Source organism: Alosa alosa, chromosome 8 (genome assembly GCF_017589495.1).
Source record: "Alosa alosa isolate M-15738 ecotype Scorff River chromosome 8, AALO_Geno_1.1, whole genome shotgun sequence".
NCBI lineage: Eukaryota > Metazoa > Chordata > Actinopteri > Clupeiformes > Clupeidae > Alosa > Alosa alosa.
The window spans coordinates 9,639,586-9,666,558 of record NC_063196.1 but is presented as its reverse complement, the minus strand read 5'-3'; the positions used below and the strand labels follow the sequence as shown (position 1 = coordinate 9,666,558).

At 45.0% G+C, this 26,973-nt stretch overlaps 1 protein-coding gene across 1 annotated transcript in view; it reads left to right on the top strand.

The window, feature by feature from the left end:
- Nucleotides 1-25,783, top strand: part of rtn1b (reticulon 1b) — a 55,761-nt gene extending 29,978 nt beyond the window's left edge. Inside the window, 6 exon segments of the mRNA XM_048251046.1 lie at nt 21,601-21,808; nt 22,203-22,341; nt 23,724-23,793; nt 24,194-24,240; nt 24,353-24,411; nt 24,581-25,783. Of these exon segments, the coding sequence (XP_048107003.1) occupies nt 21,601-21,808; nt 22,203-22,341; nt 23,724-23,793; nt 24,194-24,240; nt 24,353-24,411; nt 24,581-24,623 (566 nt within the window). The 3' untranslated portion in view covers nt 24,624-25,783.
- The last annotated feature ends 1,190 nt before the right edge of the window (nt 25,784-26,973 follow it).

Below are 26,973 nucleotides of genomic sequence, written 5' to 3'. Positions count from 1 at the left end.
ACAAAGAAAAACTCTGCTAAAATTACACATGCATGACAGGAAGCTCAAGAGAACAGTCTGTGGAATGTTCTAGAATGTAGGCGACTCCTTCTAGACTCCAGCTAGCAGCAAGCTGCCTGTGGAAGGTCTATGTGAGGCTAATGTTGCATCAGCTAGCGTGTCGCTAATTGAAGTCTCCTCATGGTGTTCTGTGTGTTACAACTGTGTGTGTGTGTGTGTGTGTGTGTGTGTGTGTGTGGGATGTGTGTGTGTGTGTGTATGCGTGTGTGTGTGTGTGTGTGTGTGTGTGTGTGTGTGTGTGTGTGTGTGGACAGACAAAGCCTGTCTGATGATGGGTAGCGGGTAGCTGTAGACAACAGTCTCTCTTTGTGTCGCTGTCTTTTGCACGTTTTCTCTCTCTCTCTCTGTTTGTATTTCTGTCTTTTTCTTTATCCCCCTCTCTGTCTGTCTATCAAGGATAGAGTCTCTATCCTGCCCTCTGTTCTAAAGTGCTTTCTGTCTGTTTCTCTCTTTCTCACTGTGCATGTCTTTCACAGTCTTTGTGATTTCTCTCTCTGCTCCTCCCTCTCTCCTTCCCTCCTTCTCTGTCGCTTTGCTCACTGTCTTTGTTGTTCCATCTCCCCAGCTCTTCCCTCTCTCTCCCTCTCTTATCTCTCTCTCCCTCTCTCTTTCTCCCTCTCCCTCTCTTATCTCCCTCTCCCTCTCTTATCTCTCTCTCCCTCTCTCTTTCTCCCTCTCCCTCCCTCTCTCCTTGTCTCTCTGTCTCTCTCTGTCTGTATCCATCTCTTGTCCTTTGTTTTGTGAAGAGCTCGTATACGTTAATGCCCTGACCTGGGGAGAGACAAGAGAGAGAGAGAGAGAGAGGGAGAGAGAGAAAGAGTGTTGAGGCTAGCCAGCTTTAACATGACATAGACACACACACATACGCACACAGAGTGTGTGACACTAAGTAGCAAATCCTACGGCCAGTCTCTGGAAAGCAATCCCCATTTAATGGTGTAAACAACTCGGTGTGCGCGGGCGTATATGAGTACGCGGGAGTCAGCAGTACTACACACTGTCACCTGCCTTCTGGGAGAGCCAGCAGTAGATTTGGGAGCCTTGTGCCACCCCTCAGCATTTTGGGGAAGGAGTGCCGTGTTTCACACTGCTTACCGAATGGATTCTCTGTCAGATTGTGCTTGCTGACCATTGCTGACCAGGCATACAGTTGTCTAAAGGATTAAAGTAGTGTAGTGCATTTCGATGGGATTCAGAATGTAACAAACACACACACACACACACACACACACACACACACACACACACATGTTGTGTGACATCTGGGAGCATGGGACCTGTGCTCATGGTGTCAAACTAGCAAAAGGATTTCGGCAAATTGTTGAAATGACCTTTAATTCATTAATTCACAGTTGCCAGACTTTGTTCTTTGCCAGTCAATAAAATGAAAACACCTCGAGTGTTACCCCCCATCCCCATCCCCCTTCCCTCAGTAGCCATCTGCTCTGGTACCAGTAGAGTAGACCAACCAACCGAGTGAGCAGCAGGCTTCTGTTTAGGCGTGGCTCTGTTGCACACGGCCTCTCTCAGTGCTTCCTCTGCCCCCAGCACTGCTATCCGCCATCCTCCTTAACTCACTGGGCAGGGCAGCACACACAACAGGAAGCACTCCTTAGTGTGTGTGTGTGTGTGTGTGTTTTTGTGTGTGTGTGTGTGTCTGTGTCTGAGACTTTGACTATGTATCTAAACCATATTTATTGTCAAAGCAGCATCCTTACATCCCTCCATCCATGCATGCATCCATTTATACATCCATATACATCCATCCATGCATCCATCTCTGCGCTGGCCTTGCGGGCCTCATCTTGATGGCAGAGGGGAGTGGGCATCTCTGAGCTGTGAGCCAGATGCCTGGGGCTGGTGGATGATGGAGGCCGCCTGTGCCTCTGTCTGTGCCTCTGCCTCTGCCTCTGCTCCCTGCTATCTGGGCCAGTGTGGTTATGTCACCTCTCCCAGGACAGAGACAACGGGAGGCCTGGGAGCCCCCTGGTGGTGAGACTGAGGAATGGCAGCTCACAATTGCACTGCCGAGTCACACAGCTTTGTCTGAAGCGAGAGTATGCAAGCGTGCCTGTGTGTGTGTGTGTGTGTGTGTGTGTGTGTGTGTGTGTGTGTCTGTGTATTCATGCAAGTGTGTATGGGTAGAGGAGACGTGGGGGTGTGAGGTGTTATGGCGGAGGTGACTGCAGCAATTGAATTGTGTGAATGGGCGCTCCAACTGTCATTTCCGTGCCATTTCAATTAGTAGCGTTGAGTCAGCCGCTGCTGAGCCCCCACACACACACACATACACACACACACACACACACACACACACACACACACACATACACACACACACACACACACACTCCCACCTTTTCTTCCACTCTGTGGCTCTGCCATCCAGACAGAGAGCCGCACACTACTAACATGCTTAGAATTTAAATTTCACAGAGAAGGAGGGAAGAGGGAGAGAGATGGAGAGACAGAGAGGAAGAGGGGGAGAGATAGAGAGGAAGAGGGGATTAACAGTGCTTGAAAGAAAGAGGTATTAAAAATCAGTAAGGTTGTTCAAAATCACTCATATTGGCTACCTGTGATAAATGCAGCCAGAAATTATGTCAGGTATTTCAAACAATGACTCATCCACTTGCATATTTTCTCAAGAGGATGTTTGTTTGTTACACAATTTAAAGCAGTACATCATGTGAGCCAGAGCCGATATGGCCAGCTAGCTGCTGCTCTGTAAAGGTATTCTGTCCCACCCAAATTTGCTGAACTACTTGCGAAGTAGCCTATTATCACAGACATCACATGTATCACACGAAAGAGCTTTTTCTCAGCTTTTAAACGATTAGTGGTTAGTTGTTCGCGAGAAAAGTAACTTTAATTTAATCATATTTTTTGCGCCCGTCTCCCTACCCATTCATCTTGGTGGAATACTTCACGAACTTTACCTCACGAACACATGACAAACCATATATCAGAATAAACAGCAGACCTTACCGAACACAAAGGTAAAAGCATAAAGCATGCCCCTGTACAGTTAGCCATTCCAGAGTAATCTGGTTTTAAATTTGCAGCCATGTCTTTATGCATGTCTCCAACTTTGCGGTTCCTAATGTGTTTAAATTGTTCAATAGGTCTACATGATTTTATAACAGGCCAAATACAAAACAAATGTTACAAATATCGCCTAGATATCTGTAAGCATTACAATCAGAGAATATACATATAGGGCAGACAGACGCTCATGAGTTCATGCTTTGTTTTTTCGCTGGATTTTAGGATAGCCTATTATGGCAACTGATTGCATTCCAAGCTACAGTCAACTCTAGCAGGCATTGAATGACTGGAGACTTTGTGAATTTTATAGATTGACATAATGTGCTGTCTCTGCTATTGCTGCTTTTGATCAGTTAGATTTTTTTGCAAAAACTCGGCAAAATGTCTAGGGGGCTTGGAGGTAAATTTGGCGAGACACTTTGTCCCGCCGTTCCGCCTCGGTCTATGTGAAAGCGACAGTCGTTCCGCGATTCTGGTACATAAAATCGCGGCGATTTCGCTAGTGTGAAAGGGCCTACAGATGATAGCAATGACATCATTATTGATTTTGTTAGCATATTTCATGACCAGATAATAACCGACCAGAGATCCTCCTATTTGTCCTATTTGGAAAACACGATCGTCTGAATATTTTCAACACCAGTATATTAAATAAAGGTGGTAAAGGTGTGAGTGAGCCCCAAACACGTTTTGAATCTGGAAATAATTTGTAATAAGTTTAATGTTAGCTTAGTATTCTATTTGTTGCTATGTTGATAACCCGTTGATGGATGTGTCTTTTGCAGCCGGGAACATAGTGGCATATAGCACATGAGTGTTGAATGGCAGGTCATAAACTAAATGAGAGCTTTGCGTCAGCTCCTCTCTCTCTCTCTCTCTCTCTCTCTCTCTCTCTCTCTCTCATCAATAAGACTGTCCCGGACAGGCGCGGTGGCACATTGTTGTCTGTTGCTGTCGGCATACGCGGCACGTCCTCTGTCGGCCATTTTGGGAAAGAGTGAGTGTGTGTTTTTTGTGTGCTGCGTCACACTGGATGGGGTGAGGCTGTCTGGAGGTTATCCAGAGGAAGCCCTGTCTGTCACTCCCTCTCTCTCTATCGTTCCCTCTCTATTTCTTGTGCTCTCTCCCCTCTCTTTCTTTCTCATGCTCTCTCCCCCTCTCTCTCTCTCTCCCCCCTCTCTCTCTCTATCGTTCCCTCTCTCTTTCTTGTGTTCTCTCCCCTCTCTTTCTTTCTCATGCTCTCTCCCCCCTCTCTCTCTCTCATTCTCTCTCTCTCTCTCTCTCTCTCTCTCTCATTCTCTCTCTCTCACTCTCTCTCTCTCTTGTGCTCTCTTGCCCTCTTCCTTTTTCTCCTTCCCTCTCTGAGAGTGTACCTCTGTATCTATCTCTCTGTCTTTCTTTCTTTCTTTCTTTCTTTCTTTCCTTCTCTCTCTCTCTCTCTCTCTCTCTCTCTTTTCCTCCTATTCTCTCTCTCTTTCTCTCCCACCATCTCTTTCTATCCTTCTCTCTCTCTCTCTCCTCTGCCCCCTCCCCTCCCCTGTCTGCCTTGCTCTCACTTGCATAGTGTGTCATGGAAGGTTCCAGAAGCTGAGGTGAGGAAGGCAGTAGCAATGGCAACAGCAGTGATTATGGGTGAAGGAGAGGAGGAGGAGGCGGAGGTGTTTTTTTTCTGTATTTGAGGAGGGTGGGGTTCTTGCAGCTGTGCCAACTACCACCAGCAGAGGTCTCCACACACAACACCGTCCTCCTTCATCCCAGAATACTCTAACCTGTCATGTCAGCAAGCTGTCGCTATGTGGCACAGCGCCTCTGGAAATGAAAGGAGCAGGATGAGTGGATCCGATGAAATGTAGTGCCGGCTGATCTGTGTATGTGTGGGGTGTGTATGTGTATGTGTAGGGTGTGTTTGTGTGTGTGTGTGTGTATGTATGTGTGTGAAGATATGAATTAGTGGGTCGACCTCAATTAGCTTACAGTATGTAAACATGACTCATTGTCATTGTGAGTGCAGGATGTATTGACTGTATACGATTATTTTGGTTTGTGCAGGTGTGTGTGTGTGAGTGTGTGTTGCTGCAGTCAGGTGCAGTATTGCTCAAAGACAGAGTGCTTGAAAAGAGGGTTTATTTTTAGGTAGGGAAGGTTCCAGCCAACCGGGAGAGCTCTGATTTGTCGTCAGGGCAACAGAAAGCCGAAGCAACGGCGGAGGAATCCTAGGGAGGCCATTGCAGTGTGTACTCTTTCATCTCTCTCTCTCTCTCTCTTTTGCTCTCTCACACACACACACACACACACACACACACACACATACACACACACACACACACACACACACACACACACAGATTTTCTCTTAATAACATTCACAATTTCTCTTCCTCCCGCTGTCGTTCTCTCTTTTTCTCTCTCTCAGTCACTCCCTCCTCCTCCTTTTCTCAGTCTGTCCATCTCTTATCTCAGGCTTTAATTTTCCATGCTAATTCATCTGGTTGTGCTGCTAAGAGGGTGAAAATTAAATCTGTGTGTGTCGGTGAACGCTCATCATTCTTCATTATCAGCTCGACTGGGCTCTTAAATGGTCTGTGTCATTGTACAGGCATCTGAACTGGACAAGGCCCTGACGCCACCACCATGAGAGAGCGCTCTGTGCTCTGACTGCACATTAGGAATGGGAGAACGTTTTTGGAAGAAGTGTGTGTGTGTGTGTGTGTGTGTGTGTGCAGTGCTTGTGTGTGCGTGTGCACAGTGTGTTTTATGAGCTGCACAAAAGCAATAGGGACTCGCCCTGTGCTGTCAGCAAGTGCCTGCGGTTGCCATGGTGACACCAGTCAGTAGAAGAGGTTTATTTAGAGGTCCAACGCGCTGCCATCGCCAAGGACATGGCCATGCAAGTCATGACAGGACGGCTTTTGGTTTATTGGACAATTTCAAACAAGTCAGAGGTCAAATTTATAAACTGATATTTTATTATAGTAAATGTGTACATTGATTCATAGGCCGTGAACTGAAGTGAAATGGCTTTTGATCAGGTCTATGTATATTTTTACTTGTAACCCAGGTTGCAATGGAAAATGGCAGGGCCTTTGATGTAATCTTCAATACCTCATCTACCCAGTCATCTCTGCACAGCTTTGTCGCTGACACTCTGCTGCATTGTGGAGGTGTATGTGTTGCTGCTTCATTGTTGGCGCTTGACTCCAGGGAGCCATTGGCTCCTGAAGAGGCTTTGTAATGTAATGCCGCACTCCCAGGGAAATAAGTGCAGGTCAGCCTGCCAAGAATGCCAAAGGGCTGAAGCTGACTCCGGCCCTTCTTGGCCCAGATATGGCCTGAGTCTGGTTCAGATCTTGCCCAGACGCACCAGCAGTGCTGGACTGTTCCTGGAGAAATAAGGGCAGGTCTGTCTGCCAAGAATGCCCCCCCTTCCCCACTCTGCCCCCCATTAGGAGTTGACTCTGCCCCTCATTTTGTAGCAGCCCAGATATGGCCTGAGTCTGGCTCAGATGTTGCCCAGACGCACCAGCAGTGACAGACTGAATCCATCTTACAGGCTGTCTACACCAGGCCCGTAACTGAGGCTACAACAGGCCCGTAACTGAGGCTACACCAGGCCCGTAACTGAGGCTACAACAGGCCCGTAACTGAGGCTACAACAGGCTCGTAACTGAGACTACACCTGGCCAGTAACTGAGGCTACACCAGGCCCGTAACTGAGGCTACAACAGGCCCGTAACATGCTACAACAGGCCCGTAACTGAGGCACTCCATTTAGGGAGCATATGCTGCGCCAATTAGCTTCCACTATAATCAATGGGAACTGGTTACAGATCAGTCAACTATTTTTACGCTCCACGAACGCAATGCTTTAGTTGCTCAGCCAGTGTAGCCTGGCTGTTTATGTCGGTAGCTGCCTGTCCCTGATGCCAGTTATGGAATTTCCCCTGAGTGTCGCCATTGGCAGGCTTGGCCCACCTGTCCACTGCAGTTCCTGCCAGGAGAGATGGCGTCTGGTTTGACGGATATTGAGGTCAACGTACGACTCGGGTTCTGTCACCTTTGTAGGAAGTTTTAATGAAAGCATCTTTTATATGATTCTCGACCAGCTTTGGAAACCTTTGCTAGACTTTTAAAAACTAAAGAGATTTTATCTTAACTTTTAGCATAATTGATATTGACCCAGTTGTGGCACAAGACCAAACGCAGACAGAATGTCATCGAGTTCAACATGGTATAACTTGTGTCCTCCGTGCATAGTTACATTACATGTATTATGTATAAGTATATACTCTTTTGATCCCGTGAGCGAAATTTGGTCTCTGCATTTATCCCAATCGGTGAATTAGTGAAACACACTGCACACAGTGAGGTGAAGCACACACTAATCCCGGCGCAGTGAGCTGCCTGCAACAACAGCGGCGCTCGGGGAGCAGTGAGAGGTTAGGTGCCTTGCTCAAGGGCACTTCAGCCGTGGCCTACCGGTCGGGGTTCGAACCGGCAACCCTCCGGTTACAAGTCCGAAGCGCTAACCAGTATCCTTTTGCATCTGTTTGCATCCTCTCTATTATGTCTTTGTGGTGAATACTAATGACAATTGTTTTTAAGTAAGCAAACACATATATTACATATTTGTAATGATGTGTATTTCACTTTTTTTTAAGCGAATTGGCTCAAGCCATACTATCCTATCGACAAAATAGGCTACTGATAAACAGTATGCATATGATTCTCTCCCTGCTTCTCTCAGTGCTGGTAAGAAATTGCAGTTGAATAGCATAATGTGATATGATCCATTGCTGCTGCATATGTAGAAAAATTCAAGTCATTTAGGTCATTATGAAGCTGTCCTTGTTCTTCCCCTTTTCTAGTGCCCTCCAGCCACTGCTGGTATTTCAGTGTGCAAAGCCGAGGGTAGCAGAACGGAGATGGGTTTCATGGAAATAGGCTTCACTGAAGTACCGATTTGAAGATTGGAATAGGTAGAAAAACAGCTGTGAGTCACAGCCATGGTTTAGTGACATCTTTATTACAGATTTAATCAAGTATAATGGGTGTTAGGATTGAAAGACTTTTTTCACAGGCATTTCACAGACTTTTATGTGAGAAAGCCCTTCTTCTGTGACATCAGGAAATGAAGGATTTCCACAATTTCTCTATCGAAAGATGACAGTTGATTTTGCCACAGTTTGTATCATAATGTAATCATATGAAATATCCCAATCTTGATGATTTGCATGAGATTATGCCATTTGCCATTTATGAATAAGCAAATCGGGGTAGCTTAGTGAACAAAAGATTGCTTAATATTTTTTTTAATCGTACTTGAGGAATACGATCCACATTTGATTCTGATTGGCAGCCCCCTCAGGCAACCTTTTTAAATCCCATGTAGGCATCTTGAATTAAACCGATAGGTGTCTTTACGATAGGCACTTTTTACCAGAACATCATTTTATATTTTATATAGTAAATTGTTTTTACTTGTCCCAATCCCAAAGCCCATAACCAATAACTGACGATAATGAATCTGCTCCTAGAGTCACTGAAAGAGAACAGATAAAGTCACTGATAGAAACCGGTTGGAATTATATATTTTCCTTTTATGTTATGCAATTTGTTTGTGCAGCTATTGCACTTCTGTGATAGGTTAGGACAATAGTGTTGCCTAGTGACTAGGTAAGGTCATAAGTGCAGAACTGTAGGATTTAGCTACGTAGCATGCTGCTTTCGGAGCACATTGGCTGCTATGCTTTCATTAATGATTTAACAACAAACACATTAAATCACCACAGGGTTTGCATTTATCATGAGCCTTGCATGACAAAAAGTGCTTGTGTTGTGTTTTTATTGTGATGTGAAGAGAACAATGTTCAGGCAGCCTAAACTGGAATAAAGGACTGCCTGCAGGGGCGCGGCATCAGACAGGACAGGCATAATCAATGCTAGCATCTCTGGCAGCATTTAGCAATTGTTTACTTAATATACCGTCCATAAAACCCATCAGGTGGTTCTAGGTTAAAAGATCATATTGGCTTTTGGCTGCCTACATTGATCAGCCAGATGGACTCTTCTAGCAGAATTCTAAACAAGAATTTCAGTCAGATGCCTTCCTTCCTGCTTCTATGCAGCCTATGCTTAGAATACTACCTGAGTAGGCAGCATTGACAGTGATGACAATAATGGAATCCTAAAGAGGATCCTGAAGTCACTGCAGTCAGTGTTGCGACAGTGGATTAGTGGGTGTTTTTAAATAAGTGTGTCTGTCAGATTTTTGCTATTGTGCACTATACTGAACTATCTGTATTATGCTGTATGTTTTCCAAGTCTGCAATACTTACATTTGAACAACTACTACCATCTCTGTTTGTGTTTGCCACATTGGACTCATAGTACATTCGGCATAGAAAGACTATCCGCTTAATACCAAGCAGAGACGAACAATTACTGATCACACACATTTCTATTCTTGTTATAATTAAAGATTTAAAGACGTGCAAAAGGGTTGGCAGAATAATGACCATTCCCTTTAAATGCTCAATAGAGAATTATGTGGGCATTTATAATTGAAGCGTAAGCCATCGATACCCATTAGGGGGGTAGTCTCTGCTCTCCATTGTCTGGGATTGTGGCCAAACAGAGAATGGAATTGAAGTCACCAGCAGCAGGATTATAGCCCATAAACTGATCTAGAATCAGTTATTTTATTGGGGCTGTGTGAGTGAGTGCCCAGTGTAACTGATCCAAATGTGTTTCCTGAAAGTGTTATTAGGCAACTGCTATTGCTAAATGATGGTCTCTGTAGCTATAGCCTGTATCTAAAAGGGCAGGGATGGATTACTGCACGGGCCTACCGGGCCCAGGCCCAGGGGCCCAAGGGGTCAGGGGGCCCTGAAGCCCAAGCCTTTGCATGGAATCATTGCCTCAATATCAACACATCAGGATGTAGGCTATGAATCTGATTGAATTTAGTATTGGCCATCCCCAATATGCACCAGAATACAGGAAATCACACCAAACAAATTAAAAATGTTCTGGGGGAAGACCCCCAAACCCCCCCTCCCACATATGCGACAATTAGTGGGGGGCCTTAAAACATCTGGGCCCAGGGGCCCGAAAGTTCATAATCCGCCCATGTAAAAGGGAGCTAGGCTATAGGCTAACTGGTGTGACCAAAGCCCTTATAGGCAAGTCCCCCCACTCGTCGGCCATCTTGATAGCGCACTTCCAGTTAATTATGCTAAGATAGGCTGGCTAACAATGTCTTTGCACACACAGTGTATGTTTCCTCTTACCTAAGTCTGCGGTAGATGGCAAATAAGCTAATTTCCCAAAAAGTTGGGTCCATGGTTGAGTGTCATATGTGACTGAACTGGAATCAGTAGCCTATAGTGGTGTCTCAGAGCCCTGTGTAAGTAAACTGCAATCACCCAGCAATATTGTATTAGTGCCTTACCCACAGTCACATTAGCTACAAGAGACAGTGACAAAGTGGCAGGCTGCCATTAATTTTCAATGGGAGTGACCATTTGCCAGCGACAAGCGACGAGCTTGCCGACCACGAGCCAGGAGTGACCATTTGCCAGCTACCACGAGCCAGGCGGGGCCAAAATAGACAAGAACTCTATTTTATGCAAATGCTGAGCGATGCGACAAAGCGACTGCCAATCAGAGTGAAGGCGACGTGACATTCGTTGCTTAAAAGTTACCTCGAAAATGGTATCCAAGATGGCGGAGCTAACTCATCAAGACAGTATTTTTGTACTAACAAGTAAGTTTAGGGTTTGTTGCCTTATTAGCAATACCTAGAGAGAAATATGAACTTTTAAATCTAGAGTTGTGGAGTTGTCGTTGTCTTTTGTAGCTAATGTGACTGTAGGGTTATGTAGCAGGTCTGTGAACAGGCTTATGCTTCTGTTGTGACAGTGATCTGTGTATGGGGCATGGGCTAAAAGGATCTGATTGAACAGGGACACAGAAATCTGAGCTAGGCTATATAGCACCAGTAGATCTATAGATATAGTAGAAGGCCAAGGTCACAGGAGGTGCAAAGGTGTCATCTGATACCAACCCCTGCTTTTCACCTTGGTGCTTTTCAGCGTTTTATTTATGTAAAATCAATTAGGCTTAGCATGTGTAGCTAACCTGTGTGTGCTAGCAAGACCTCTACACATCCTTCTCATGTTCCTCTGCCATGGCACAGTTTAGTAGAAGACTAATAGCAGAACAGTACAAACACTTATAAATGCCATCCTGTCTTGACTCTGGGTCCTACACTTCACTGCGGGAAGAAAGCCTCAGGACAGTTTTTTGCTCCAAGGGTCTGCATTAAATTGATGTGTTAAAGTGAAGGACATGTTGTCAGGACATGCAATTTAGTTTACGCTAGAGTAAGCAAGAATAAGCTGTTCTCCTCCCCTCCCTTCCTCCACACACACACACACACACACACACACACACACAATTACACCAACACAGACACATAAACATACAGACTTTCACTCTCTGTCACACACACACACACACAGACACACACACACACACACACACACACACACACACACACACACAAACACAAAGAGAGAGAGAGAGAGAAGTACAATCAACAGTTCACTAGCCATTCTCTGATTTATGAGGTTAGCTTGTTGGTTTATAATACGGCAGTGCTAATATTGTGAGCTGTGTTACTACCAATCAAAGGCTCTGTGTGGACTGAAAGTGTGATACTGACACAATGACTTATAAATACAGTCATTGTACTGATACATCAACCAGTTTCCAACACATGGATTAAGCCTAGTCCTAGACTAAAACACTTAAAGAACACACCAGATTTTTGGGAAATTACCCCTAAGAGTTAGATAAGAGGATACACACCCTTATCTTCTCTTCTTGTGCGTGCAATAACCTTGTCTGGCACTGTTAGCCTATCTGGTTACACTTTACTTGAAGGTATCTACATAAGAGTGACATGACACTGTCGTGAACGTGACGTAAACATTGTAAACAAGTCATAAACGTTTATGACATAACGCTTATGTCATTAAGTGTCATACGTTTTTTGTCATGACAAGTTACGGTTAGGGTTCAAGTGTTAATGACAATGTCATGTGTTCATGACCGTGTCATGTCACTCTTATGTAGATACCTTCAAGTAAAGTGTTACTGTCTAGCTCAGCTTAATTCACTGGAAGTGGGTTATACCATAGCTTCCTCTATGAAGAAATTAAATGTCCACTGAAAGGGAAAGTGTTGACTCTCGGACTAGACTTTGTCCATGTTTAGGAAACTGGCCCTCTGTCTTTTGGCTCTTGAGGGTGAAACTGACCCATTTTCTGCAGTGAAACGGAGATGTAATGACATTGAAAAGGACAGAGTGTACAGATAGGTGCACTGTGCCAACACAACAAAAACAGCAGTTTTCTGTTAAGAGTTTAGAGGTGTGTCTGTGTGTGTGTCTATGGCTGTGTCTGACTCTCAGGGTGGGTGTTGCTCTGTGTGTGTGTGTGTGTGAGAGAGAGAGAGAGGTGTGTGTGTGTGGGGGGGTGCTTCTATAGGTGTGTGTGTGTGTGTGTGCAGTTGCATACAGATGAGCGTATGAGCAAACACAGCATTTTCCTCACACACTGCGCTACCCACAGACAGAACGCTGAGTCATTCTCCTGGCTTTGAGACATTCGCCTCATGATGTCACACACCCCTTCCCCACAAGTGTACACACACACACACACACACACACACACACACACACACACACACACGCCTTGTATACATAGTGTACAAGGATTGTATGGATAATAATAATCACATACGTTTGCCATTTTCAAGGGAATGGGATGTGGTGCTTTGGAGAATGCTTCTCCTCATAGTCTCTAAGTGTTAAAATCCTGGTAACTCAGAGCATGTGACTGTGCTACTGTATAAATGATCTGTTTGTGTGTGTGTGTGTGTGTTTATAGTTGTTAGAACAAGCAAGTGTACACACACACTTCCCACATCAGCAAGCAAGCACACACACACACACACACAAACACAGAGCAGAGAGCAGGATACATCACCGAAGGCATTTCTAGAAGAGGTGGTTAGTCATCTTGGAGCCCTGGAGAGGGATTAACTCATGCAGGGGCAGGGGTGTTTACAAGTGTTTACAACACACTCAAACACACACACATACACACACTATCTCTCTTTCGCTTTCTCATTATCTATCTATCTGTCTGTCTGTCTGTCTATTTCCCAGGCACGCTCCATCCCTCAATCACATACAGAAATACACACACACATGCACACACTTATTTGTTATTGCATTGTTGGCCTGTCTGTTGCGTTATCTTTGTGGACATCTTTGGAGACTGTTGTCACTGTTGTCAAGGAGAACAGAAGGACGACATTACTATTACATGACTGACAATATTCCAGCAATATTCCTGAGTTTCAACAGGAGCCACTAATGCAACCGAAAAAAGCCCCGGTCATTGACCAGCTGCTGTGGTCAGTATTGCAGCTGTTCCAATGAACCAAGCTTTAAATCTTACAAACAGACAAACACAGATCAAACAGGCTCAAGAACGGGGGCAAAATAACACGAATAAACAAACACAACTTCAAATCGAAATTTGTATTTTTTTTTTTATGTTCAAAGAGCAGATTTGGGATTACTAATAATCTGAGTTTAGAGAGAGAGAGAGAGAGAGAGAGAGAGAGAGAGATGAGCAGTGAGAGAGAGAGAGAGAGAGATGAGCAGTGAGAGAGAGGCTGAGAGAAAGACTGAGAGAGATGGAGAATGATGAAAAGAGAGAGGGAGAGAGAGAGCCAGGATGATGGGAACAAAATATATTCAATGATATTTGTCTCTCCAGTCTGTCTGTCAGATATGAGCTATGGGTGGGGTTAACCATTTCCTTCTTGTGTGTCCAGAACTGAGGACTTTTATTTTGGAAGGATTTTGCAGTGAGGGCCCCTTAGGCTGTTGGCCAGCTTAAAGACTGCGGCTTTCCGCTTCTGGCCGGTCCCGTCGTCAATCATCGCTACCCCACCCTTCCATTTCCCCCCTTTGATCACCTCCCCCTCCCCTTTTGCTCTTTCCTCTTCACCATCCCTCTATTCCTCTTCTCTTCCACCAGTCGGCAGCATCGGGTCCTCCACCCCTCCTCCCTCCCTCTCTCCCCCCTCCCTCCTCTCCTCTCCCCCCTCCCTCCTCTCCTTCTCCTCTGCTGTGTCTCCTCCTCCACTGGGTCATTCATGCACTGGTGTGTGTGAGAGAGAGCGAGCAAGCGCACACAGCCCAGCGAAAGAGAGAGAGAGAGAGAGAAAAAGGGAAAAAGAGAGAGAGAGAGAGAGAGCTCGGCAGTGGCAGCAGCAGCATCAGCAGCAGCGACAGCAGCAAGAAGCCGTTAGCGCTAGCCGGCGGAATCTCTGCGCGTTTCTTTTTTTCTCTTCCCCTCCTCCTCTTCTTCCTCATCCACCTCCTCCTCCTCCTCCTTTACCTCCTCCTCCTCCTCCTCCTCCGTGCGTCTCTCTCGCGCTCGCTCTCGGGTTTTTTTTTCTCCCCCCTCCTTGTCATCCCCCTCCTCGGCCGCCCGGCGTTCTCTCGTTCACGCATCCGTCCCAGCATGAGCAGCAGCACCACGGCGGCAGCAGCGGATTCCACCAAGATGGAGGGATTCTGGAGCAACTGGAAGTCCCAGGGTACCGTGGGTGTGTGGTTGCTACGCATGTTGGGGGGGGTGTTGGTGGGGTTGGGGGGGATGTAACGTGGAGGGGGTGGATAGGAGAGAAGAGAAGAGCAAGGACCAGAGAGGGCTGGAGAGGGAGGGAGGGAGGGAGAGGGAGTGAGGAAGGGAAGGAAGGGAAGGAGATTTTGGGGGTTGGGGGTAGAGGATGAATACACATGTGTCAGGGCCCCAGTGTTATGGGTAGAAAGAGACAAAGAAAAGAAAAAAATATCTGTGTGTGTGTGTGTGTTAATGTCTGTGTCTGTGTTTGTGTGTATTTAAATGGGGATTGTATGCATGCATGTTGAGGGTAGGAAGAGGATGTGGGCTGCATAGACTCACGGGGCCATTTTTGTGTGTTTGTGCATGTGAATATGAGGTTGTGTGTGGATGGTTGTGTTGCGTATGTTGGTGTTGGTGTGTGTGTGTCTGTGGGTGTGTGTGTGTCTGTGGGTGGGTGGGTGGGTGCGTCTTCCGACTTTTTTTGTGCATGGTGGCCGATGTCGTCAACACCACAGCCATGACAGACAGATAAACAGGCCATGGAGGGGCTGCTCTTTCAGGTCCCAGACCCGCCCTTTCCATCCTCTCCTCCAGCCTCTCTATCTCTCTCGTCATCCCCCTTTCCGTCTCTCTTTCTCTCTGTCATCCCTGCTCCATCCTTCCATCCCCTCAAAGAGAGCATCAGATGCTGCAGAACTAGGCCTGGAAATTTGCAAGGAAAAACGCAATGACAATGCAGAAAAAAAAAATGAGATAGCGACCCAAGCCAGGATTGTGTGTGTGTGTGTGTGTGTCAGTGATGTTGTGCCGCTAGCTTGCTAGCGTCCTCCACGCCTTAGCGCCTCTCCCTCTTTGTGTCTGGCCTGACTGTCATTTTATTTATTGCCATGGCGATCGGAGGAGAGAAATGTAAGTGAGAGAGAGAGATTTAGATGGAGAGAGAGAAAAGGGCCGTGTGGTGGTCATGGTGACGGGGCGTGGTTGTGCTCCACTGCCCGTGTGTCTGCGCGTCTGTGTGTGTGTGTGTGTGTGTGTGTGTGTGTGTGTTGGTGCTCAGCTGTTTGGGCTGCTGCTGCTACCAGCAGCACTTGTGCTACTCCTGTTTCTTTGTTCTAGTTGTGTGTGTGTGTTTGTGTGCGAATTTAAGTGTGGGTCTGTGTGATATGGGTGCGTTTATTAGGGTAAAGGGCGCGACAAGGAGGGCTGTGTGTGTGTGTATGTGTGCCCGCATGTCTGACACATTCAGGGCTGTGTATGATAGTGTGTCTGTTTACGAGTCTGCCAGGAATCTGTTCTACCTGCAAGCATAATCTCATAGGGCAGGAAGCCATGTCTCTCCCTGCGCTTGTGTCCGGTCTGCACAGTGACTCATTATGGGGACCCTAGAATGTTCCAACGGGAGGATGCGGTAGCTGTGGTCACTTTTGTCCATTCATAATCAGAAGATGGCTGAATAAATGTGTCAATGAATTGACCATTTTTTAACATGCTGCCAGCACTATATGACAGATTCAGTAAACAGTTATTGTGTGAAAGGTCTGGTTTAGAAAAGGAAGTAGTTTTGTTTACATATTGCATGTGTGACATTTGTGTGTTTTTTTTATTTGTTATGAGTTTGTCATTTCATTTCTGAAGCTGGAGTAGTTATATTCACTATGTATCATTTTTGTGTACTGTAGTTTTGTTGTGATCACAAGTTGATATGCAGGTATTTTGGTCTTGGTTTGACAGTTTCTTTTTACATTTATTCTGAAGATTTGTTTCATCTTGTTATTGTGTTGTTCAGCCAGATTACATGATGAACACATGATGGTCATATGATCACACAAAGTCAATCTGTTCCCACAGGCTTTACTTGTGAAAGTCCTGTGCCACCATTTCTGAGAACCAATGCTATGCAGAGGTATGAGAAAACATAGATGTTGGATAAAAGCATTCAGCTCTCTGTGCCTTTGCTCGCAAAATGGTGAACTTCAGGCATAAAAACAGGTTTGAGCCATGGCGGATGGTAATGTGCTTTATAGCACATGTTCATCACTAGTTCTGTCAGGCCTTTGAAGCAGTCGCTCTAGTCATGTGCTCTAGTGCAAGACACACCTCAGCATTAAGACACCCAGAGGTAACTGTGATGTCAGCACTATCTGATTCTGGCCACGGCAAGTGGAACTCGGTGGTGTGGTGGCCAAAGGGAGCGGCCATCTTGGCTCCATCACTACTTACTATGTACCCTACTTGCAAGCTGGCGAGAGCCAGAATGGACACTGAGTTTGATGTCCTTTCTCATAAGGGATCTAGATCTTGCGCTTCAGATGATTTATACCACTGGATAGATTATTGTTATTTTCTCATTTCTTCAGTTCCAAAGGAGATTGCCGCTTTCCATATTGTGCATCCTGAATTCTACATGGTTTAATGTGATTAATGTGAAAATTTCCATTCAACTCAGGAATTAGAATCCTGAAATGAAAATCTCCTGAATTTATTGAGTTATCCATAAACAGGCAACCTGTCTAACAAGGTAACAAGTATAATCTAGTGATGATATGTTCAAGTCCACTTTCACTTTCTTATTATCCTGTCTGTTAGCTTTAGCAGAATCACTTGGCATCTTGCTAAAGTATACAATATTAGGTCAGAGAGGAGAGTGAAGAAGGTGTTCTCATTGCATCAAAACTGGATCAAGCCACCCGAGTCCAGCCTGCATCAAAGGGCATCATAGCGCAGCAGCCAGGGAAAAGATCACAACTCCCCATCACCACACGCTGGCTCACAACTGTTAACTGACCCGATACCGAGGCCGTCAGTCCAAACCACCATCATGCCCACTACCACACCCCTGATCTCTCCCCACCTACACCACCCGCATGGCTTCTCTTGCTGGGAAGACTTTCCACGAGACCGCCTGGTTTCCCATGTACTGGAGGGAGTGAGGAGTTGTCTGTGACTGAAACCTGATTGAGATAAAAGCAGATCTCCGTAGGGAACGTCTAACCCAGAAAAGGTGTGGGGAGGGTGCCTCAAACTGGTTGGCGCGCGTGCCCCGGGCCACATTTCATATTGCTGCGGATGCTGGTGAAGATAGCTCACCCATTTAGAGGAGAAAAACACTGCCTCTGTGATAGTCTACTCTACAACACTGAATTATGACTTGGAGCCTTTGATATATAGTAGCTTTCAGGCACTGAATGTGTAGTAACTTGTTGAGGCATTGGAAATAGACATAGCTTTAGCAAGTACTGGATGTTAGTAGAACCTGTTTAGGTGCTAGAGAGATAGCCAATAGCTTTTGAAGTACTGGATGTTGCTAGAACCTGTTTAGGTGGTAGATAGATATAGCTTTTGAAGTACTGAATGTTGGTAGAACATGTTTAGGTGCTAGATAGATAGCCTATAGCTTTTGAAGTACTGGATGTTGTTAGAACCTGTTTAGGTGCTAGATAGACATAGCTTTTGAAGTACTAGATGTTGGTAGAACCTGTTTAGGTGCTAGATACATGTAGATATAGCTTTTGAAGTACTGGGTGTTGGTAGAACCTGTTTAAGTAGCTTTTGAGGTACTGGATATATTTTGTGGTTATGGTTATGGTACTTAACAGAAACTTTTGTCCAATGCAAAGCAGTTACTTTTTGAAGTACTGGGTGTAGACAGCTTTTGAGATATCTTTGGGTGGTTTTGCCTAAACAAACACTTTCTGAAAGGATTACAGTGTAGTTGTAAGGGAGGTTTTAGCTGAGACTCATTGCGATGTGTTCATTTTCTGTTAGAAGTGGGGTGGCATTCCTAGTGTACATCTTATCTTCTGCCATTGGTGCACACAGCCCTGAGCACATGCTCAGTACCCTCAATGTCCTCAGAGATTGAAAGAGCAATCAGCTTCCTATTGGTCAAGCCGGGTGTCAGTGACGCACCAATGAGCTCATCCACCCCAGTGCACTCTCATGACAGCCAGTTCCCAGCATCCCCCCATCCCTCCGTGACCATTTCCTGACTTCATGACGTGTGATGTCATACTTATGTCTTTGTGTGTGTGGCTCTGCGGGGTCCAGAGATTACTCAGAGCCAGAGCAACAACACTGGCCATCATCGTAATGTCAACACATCTGTCTATCACCACACGACTTTCTTCTGGTCCATCACGTGTCACGTCGGAGTCACACACACCTCACGGCTAGCTTAGCGCTGCTGTTATCACAGGTGAGGTACACCAATGAGCGAGATCGACTGTTATCATTAGTATATGTTGTAATTTCTTTGAAGACATTTCTGTTCGAAACAGATACAGATATTTAAATGAGTTTTCCCAGTCCCAAAGTCTGTGCTCAGATTCATCACAGGCAGATTTGTGTTTGGTCACTGCCTCAGTTTGTCAGTTAATCTCTCCATGACCACATCCCAACCCCCATCTCTCTCTCACTCTCTCTCTCTCTCTCTCTCTCTCTCTCTCTCTCGCTCACTCAGGTCAGTCAGTTCCTGTCTGTCAGACTGTAAGCCTCGCACTCCCCCACTCTCCCCATCCGTTAAATTGCTTCATTCCTCCATCGCTAAGCTAATCCTGACTGCATGCTAACTCGAGTGACTGCAGTGTAAGGAAATCATCTAATGTCTAATATGACAGATGTAATGATGGACACACTCACAGGCTCCTGTCATCAGCAAGGAAACTGTGGGTTATTTGCATCTCCAACCACTAGTATGTTGGTAAATTACATTGTGATGTTGCGGTCATCAAAGTGAAAGTAAAGTGCTGTGAGGCACTGCGTTCTTGCTTTCCTCTCCATTTCAGGGGGACAGGCAGGTGGGGTTTTGGTTTTGAAATGGATTTATTTGGATTTCGGCATCACCTTTTGCAATTCAGTCATTGCCTCCCAACGGGAAGCTTTTAAGCCCTGCTTTTTAGACATGCATGTAAATCAGACACACAACATTCTTTTTCTTAGTGCATTTGTTAGTCAGAATTTCAGAGATAGCATTTATTAAGCAAGACCTCCATGCTATGTTTTATAGAGGATAGGACGATGCTAGGTGCATGGGAGCATTAGCTTTGGCTAAGCAGGGCAATGTCCCCCACCCCCTCCCCTCTGCCTCCAGTTCGTCAGCACCTCGTTACTCCGTCTGGCAGTCAGTGTGAGCTCCTGTGCAAACGGCGCTGGCGAGAGAGAGAGGAAAAATCTAGAGCGAGCGGTCACCATGGCAACTGCATCAGGGCCCATCGCTCGCTTGCTCGCTCTGCTGCTGCTGCTGCTACTGCACCTTCCTTTCTGTTTCCGTGGTGACCAGGCACCATTCGATGGAAGAGGGCTGCATGCCTCACCTCTCCGCCTCTCCCTCCACAGATGTGTTTTGTAGCGTTTGCTAGCGGAAGAGGAGGATTTTATAATGCACATGTTTGTTTCTGTGTGTGTGTGTGTGTGTGTGTTATGAGGTTCATCTGCGGTCATTGGATGGCATAAATAAGCTCATACGCTGGCGGGATGAATAATGGATGTGCAGGCTGGCTGTCGACAGACCAGCATTGCCTTCCTCTTCCTCTTCCTCCTCCCACTCCTCTTCCCCATTGCATAATGTGTGGCCTCAGCCGCGCCTCAAAAGAACAAAACAAAGAGGCACCTACTGAGCATGTGCAGGTGACACAGCACTGGGTTCTTGGACAGCCTTGTTTACATCAGGCTTTTATTAGCCTATTATGTATTTATTTATTTTTTAAAGGGTTTTGACCAGAATCTACGCAAAAGGTTACACCCTTAACAGGTGCTATATGAGAAGAACTATGATTTTGTACAAAATGTGAGATATTTCAACAGTAGTTTGTGCTATTGGCTCTATATAGTGATTGTGTATTGCTAGCTATAGGGGTTGTTTTATCATTTATCTGCATTATATCTGAAACAATTGATGTGTTAGCACAAAGACAGTGATGTCATCCTGTAATCTTTGGTGAGTGTGTTGGTAGGTTTAGTCTAATGGGCGTGGTGGGGTTTGGTAGATTTGGGGATTGGCACCGGCACATTCCGCGACAGCTCGCCACACCTCAGAGGACAGGAGCGGGCATCGATGCTGCCAGATCTCAGTCGATGCCAGGCTGTTACCATGACCACCACCGTCTCCCCTAGAGAGATCTGTTCCGGCCATCCTGAGGAAATGTGATGAGTGACAACAAAACCAGACGGAGAGAGAGAGAGAGAGAGAGAGAGAAAGAGAGAGAGAGAGAGAGAGAGAGAGAGAGAGAGAGAGAGAGAGAGAGAGAGAGAGAGAGAGAGAGAGTGAGTGAGTGAGATAACAAAGGGTGTGATCTAGGGATCAGAGAAGAATCTAGATTGTTGGCAAGTATAGATATTGCTATAACTCTGACCTGGCTTCAAATCGGTCTGTATGGTTGTCATGAACCAGTTCACGGCCGATTCAAACTACACTCCCATCTATTCCATCTACCTGCCTGTCTGTCTCTCTGTCTGTCTCTGTCTCTTTGTCTGTCTCTCTGTCTGTCTGTCTGTCTGTCTCTCTGTCTGTCTGTCTGTCTACTGTTCCTCAAGAGTGCATGTGACTGAGCCAGATATATGAGGAACAGTCTGGAAAAATCCTAAACAAATAGAACAAAGAAACTTGGAAACCAAGTTCCTTTTTACATGCTATCAATGCTAAATCAATCAATCTATCTATCTATCTATCTATCTATCTATCTATCTATGTATCACTTTCTACCTCTATCTATCCACCCACCCACCCACCCACCTACTCATCTAATGCCTCCCTCTCTCTCTCTCTCTCTCTCCCTCTGTGCAGCGATGGAGTTGCTGTACTGGCGGGACCTGAAGCAGTCGGGGCTGCTGTTTGGCAGCGTGCTGCTGCTGCTCTTCAGCCTGACGCAGTTCAGCGTGGTCAGCGTGGTGGCCTACCTGGCCCTCGCAGCCCTCTCCGCCACCATCAGCTTCCGCGTCTACAAGTCCGTGCTGCAGGCCGTGCAGAAGACAGACGAGGGACACCCCTTCAAGTGAGTGTGTGTGTGTGTGTGTGTGTGTGTGTGTGTGTGTGTGTGTGTGTGTGTGTGTGTGTGTTTGCATGCAAATGTGAGGTGCAGCAAACAGTTACATTTTTTAATCAAGCCGAGGTGTAGAATCTTATTAAAGGTTGTCATGACTCATAGTTATGTCATAGGTTGTGTCTTAGCAGATGTTATATAACTGTGGTATTTACTTGTATGATAGAAAACCTGTGACCAAAATATATATTTAAAAAAAAGTTAAAGAACACAAAGCAACCACCACCAAGAACACTTGGATATTTTCTCTTGCATGATATCGACTCTATAGTAGCAACTACAAAGATAACAAAGCTTCCTAATATTGTGTGTGTGTGTGTGTGTGTGTTTGGCGTGGTTGCTGCAGGTCATATCTGGACATGGAGATCTCCCTGTCCCAGGACCAGATGCAGAGGTATGCTGAGAACGTGCAGTACTACCTCAACAGCATGATGAAGGAGCTGCGCAGGCTCTTCCTCGTACAGGACCTGGTTGATTCACTAAAGGTGCGTCAGAGCTCAGTCAGAATTTCTGCTCAACTCATATGAAATAGAAGATGTCAGACTCTTCCTCGTACAGGACCTGGTGGACTCACTAAAGTTACATCAGAGCTCAGTCAGACTCCCAGGCGCTCTCCGTTTCAAAAATAGTTAAAAAGCCATTTCATTTTAAACCTTTAAAAAATTTGCACACGTTTTAGCAAATCTACCTCAGGGTCACTCCAAAGTGGGACTTTACAGAACTCATATGAAATGCGAGATGTCAATGTACATCTGCCTACATCTGCCTTGTACTTGATACAGCCGTGGCGATATCCTTTACCAATACTTCCACTTTGGTCGCAGCGCTTAATTACAGTATTAGGCCTATGTTAAACATACTCCATACAAATGAAAGCAGATGAGAAGACAACAAGCTCAGACAGATTATAACTTCTTTTTCAGTTATGTACAGGTCAGGTATTAAATGCCTTGTGCTATAGGTAGGGCCTAAGCGTCTAAGCCTATTTAACATGACACAACATGATGCAGGATTCAATAACAATGCACAGCTGGCTGGCAGCAGTTGCGAGCGTGACGCGTGTTGTACCTAAGATCCATGAATGTCCACATGCGCTTTCAGTTGCAACAACCAAAGCAACAAAAAAAAAAACCAACAAGGCAACATTCATGCACAAAAAACAGCATCACCAACAGAGCAGCCTTCTGTAAGGTCCATTAGGCCCACAACACCAACAGAAGGCTCAACAGTGGTGTCTGGCGTCCCAGGTCCATCCCCCTCCACACTCATGATGGGTTTTCTAACAACAAATTCCAACAAATACCAACAGATTCTTCAGTCATTCCTCTTCGTTACTGTGATCGTCTGTCCGATCAGCGATCATAATCCAATCAGCGACAAAGCACAAGCCCTTGATAAGGGCACAAAGAAATGAGGTTGTAGAGGTTGGTGTGTTTGAACCAATTTCCTGAAATTTACAATTTGGTGAAATCTACTGCAAAAGTGTCTTAAATACACTTGTCCAAAAGCTAACAGCTGAGACTGGGATTATACTGTAGGTGTTGTTACTGCTTGAAATGTCTACTTTGTGTTCTGTTCACCAAAACACTGCCCACATTCACTCCCATCACATGCAGTGCGATAGAGATGTTTACAGTAATTTACTGTGTATTAGCCGCATTGTGTATAAGCTACAGGACAGTGGTTTACGCATGTTAAAAAAACAAAACCATATTAATACCATATTAACTGCCCCCTTGTATTAACCTTATAGCTGAAGACATTTTGCGAAATCAGTGTATAAACCGCAGCTAATAGTTGAGAAATGACGGTACACCTTTCAAGTTTTCCACTCTTTTTTGTTTTGTTTGTTTTGTGCCTCATTCAGTTTGCTGTTCTGATGTGGCTGTTGACTTACGTGGGAGCCCTCTTCAACGGACTCACCCTGCTCATCATGGGTAAGTTCTCAGACCTCCTCCTGGGTCTGCTGATGGGGACGGGAAATGGAGGGAATTTATTGTTTCTTTGTTGGTTGCAAAAGGATTAATGGGTATTGATGGGTTTTTTTAGCATAAACGTGTAGGAAGCATTCAGTCTGAGCACCTACTGTACACACTAAATAAATACTCAATGAATAGTTTTCAGTGTCTGTCTGAATGGGGCTTAGTAGAGGTTGTTTAAGCTCATCAGCTTCTCTCAGAAAGACAGTGTACACACAGTGAGAGACCCATTACCTTTTTTATGTGAGCAGCTGAAGGAAGAACAAATACAAGAGTCAGGAAAAGGACTGTTGTTATCCTCCGGTGTATTCATTCATTCTCTCTCTCTCTCTCTCTCTCTCTCCCTCTCTCTCTCCAGCTGTGGTGTCCATGTTCTCCATGCCTGTGGTTTATGAGAAATACCAGGTAAGTACCACATCAACATGCACTGGTATAGAAAAATGAAGACGCATCAGCCTGGGGCTCAATTTTTACCTCTTGTTCACTAACACTGTACCTCTGTCTTTTTTCCCTATAGGCACAGATTGACCAGTACCTGGGCCTAATAAGGACTCAGGTCAACTCTGTAGTTGGGAAGTAAGTAGCCTTGACTCATAGTTCATGGCATATTCATTCCATGGTCTTTGATTCTCCCTTGCAGTAGTTGGGAAGTTAGTGGATCAGAGCCTAGTATAGTAGCAGTATGATAGTTTAATAGTATGTTTTACAAATCACTTCACCTGAGTACCTTGATTTGTACCTGCAGGATTCAGGAGAAGATCCCAGGGGCCAAGCGAAAGGCCGAGTAGGCCTCTAAAGTCCGCTGGAGAGGCCAGGTGCCCCCTGTCGCTCACACCCTCCCCATTCAGGAGAAGGCTGAATGACCGGAGGGCTCCCGTACACAAACAAACGCACGCTCACGCAGACAGATATATACACAATGCATATACACACACACGCACACACACACAGACGTGCATACCTACACTCATACATACATGCGCAGATATAAACACACCATGCACCACATGGTCACTGGAACATAGTCTTATTTCGTGTGCACTGTGGTGTTTAGAAGCTGAAGCCACGCTGTAAAAGAGAAGTCCCCACCCCTGCTGTCCGTCATAACGATAGTGTCAAAACAGCGCCCTCTGTTGCTCATGTCAAGCACTAAGATCTAGTCAGAAAAAAATACTTTGAAAAAAAAAACGTTAACAATGTTAAACCATGTAAAATGAAATTTCAACAAAAAAAAAAGAACTAGATGTGTTTTTTTTGTGTCGCTTTATTAAGTGCATGAAGTCAAGAGTCTGAACAAAAGAAAAAAATACCTTTCTTTCTGTTCTTTTCTCATCCTTCTTTACCTCCTTTCTTCCGCTCCAGTCCCAGCTGTGCTGAAGGCGTTTCTTAGTAGTGTGTGAAGGATCTCTCCAGCTTTAGTGCTCTCCTGTGATAGTCTCTTCTTCTTCAAACAAAAAAATAAAAAAAATAAAAAATAAATCATGAAATTGAAAAAGCTTATTGTTGCCGGGGCAACGGGTGGGCCTTCTCTTCTATCGATATTCCTGTAAACATATGAATACACAGCTTGACTCTTGGACCTTTTTTTTTTTTTTTTGTGTTGTCTGGCACAAAAAAAGCGACTATATATAGCAATGTTTGGATTAGGTATGGTAAACTCGTATAGCGTTTGTTCTTTTGTATAACTCTTTAAGAAACTACACCGACTCATGTTTTTAGGTACCGTCATCAAAGACCACTTCTTTTAAAAAAACAAAACTGCGAGAAAGAGAGACGGGAGGAAGCTCTAGCGAGTAACGGCCAGCTTGTTGAACCTGTCCAACTTTGTACTCTGTTTCAGTGTAGTTTTTTCTTTTTTCTTTGTTTTTCTTCTTAGCCATGGACTCTTAACTATTTGCACTTAAGATGTAACCATTAATGAATGCGAAAATAAATGTTCTTAAATGTACATCAGGTTTGTTGCCTCACTCTTTACACTTCATCCTTTCACTTAGGCCTACTCCGTGTGTGTGTGTGTGTGTGTGTGTGTGTTCATCACATTTCTGACCTTTGGCATGCACAATATTCCAAATATGGAATGACCATAGATTTAATTCAGGTGTGATATTGCTGACAGACAAGAGTAATCCACTGAAAAGGGGTATGAAGTTGCCATTTGAGCACAAGTGACTATGATGTGGATGTTCAATTCTGATCTGAGAAATGCATCAACTAAACAGCAAAACCCATCCTTTCCCTGCTGATTAAACTGTAAACTGAATTGATGAGCGTCCTCATGTGCCTCAAACACCATACGCTGCGCTCCATCAGTCTACCTGAGCAGCCATAGCACGCCTGCGCGTCAGGAACAGGTGGCCAAGACACAGACGCTGCGCCGCTCATTGGGAGACCGGCCAGAAAGGACTCAAAACACTGGGCCACTCTCCATCTCATAGTCAAAGTCAAGAAGGACAGGTTGTTGCATAAATTAGAGTACATTGAATGTAATTATAAGTGAACAACTGGATAATAACCTGACAAATCAAATAAAAAGATACTGTTAGGTTGGCCAGGAACATTTTATTTTATAAGCTAAGTAGGTCTACTTGTCTTATGTCATTACTTTTTAATGTAACCCTCTAAATGACATATGGTGTGTCATTTCATCAATAACTATCGACTGAAGTGATTTTTCTGTCAGGTGAAATGTGATATCTACCCTGTGGTAGTGCCACAGCGATGTAGGCTACACAGTATGTATCACACCACCAGTAACTCATATTGGCAATCGGTCTAGAAAACAAAATCCAAATGCCACTGTAGTCTATTGGCCACTGAGCATGCAGCCTCTGACTTCCTATGATTTGTGTTCCTGGACATACCACTGGATATGTTATAAAATAGACTAGTATAGCGTGTGACAACGACACAAAAGCAAAAGTTGCAATAACAGTACATTTGACTACCCCGTTGAGTTTAAGCCCATATATGGGTAATAGGTAAAGAAGCCAAAATAAGCATCATTAACCGTAAAAGAATGATGTCACTCTGATAGGACGTAGTGAGCAAACAGCTCCACCTACTGCTAACATTGGAGAATTACAGCTTGACTACACAGAAAGTGGGCCAAGAGCAGACAAAAGGGGGTGGGGGCAGAAT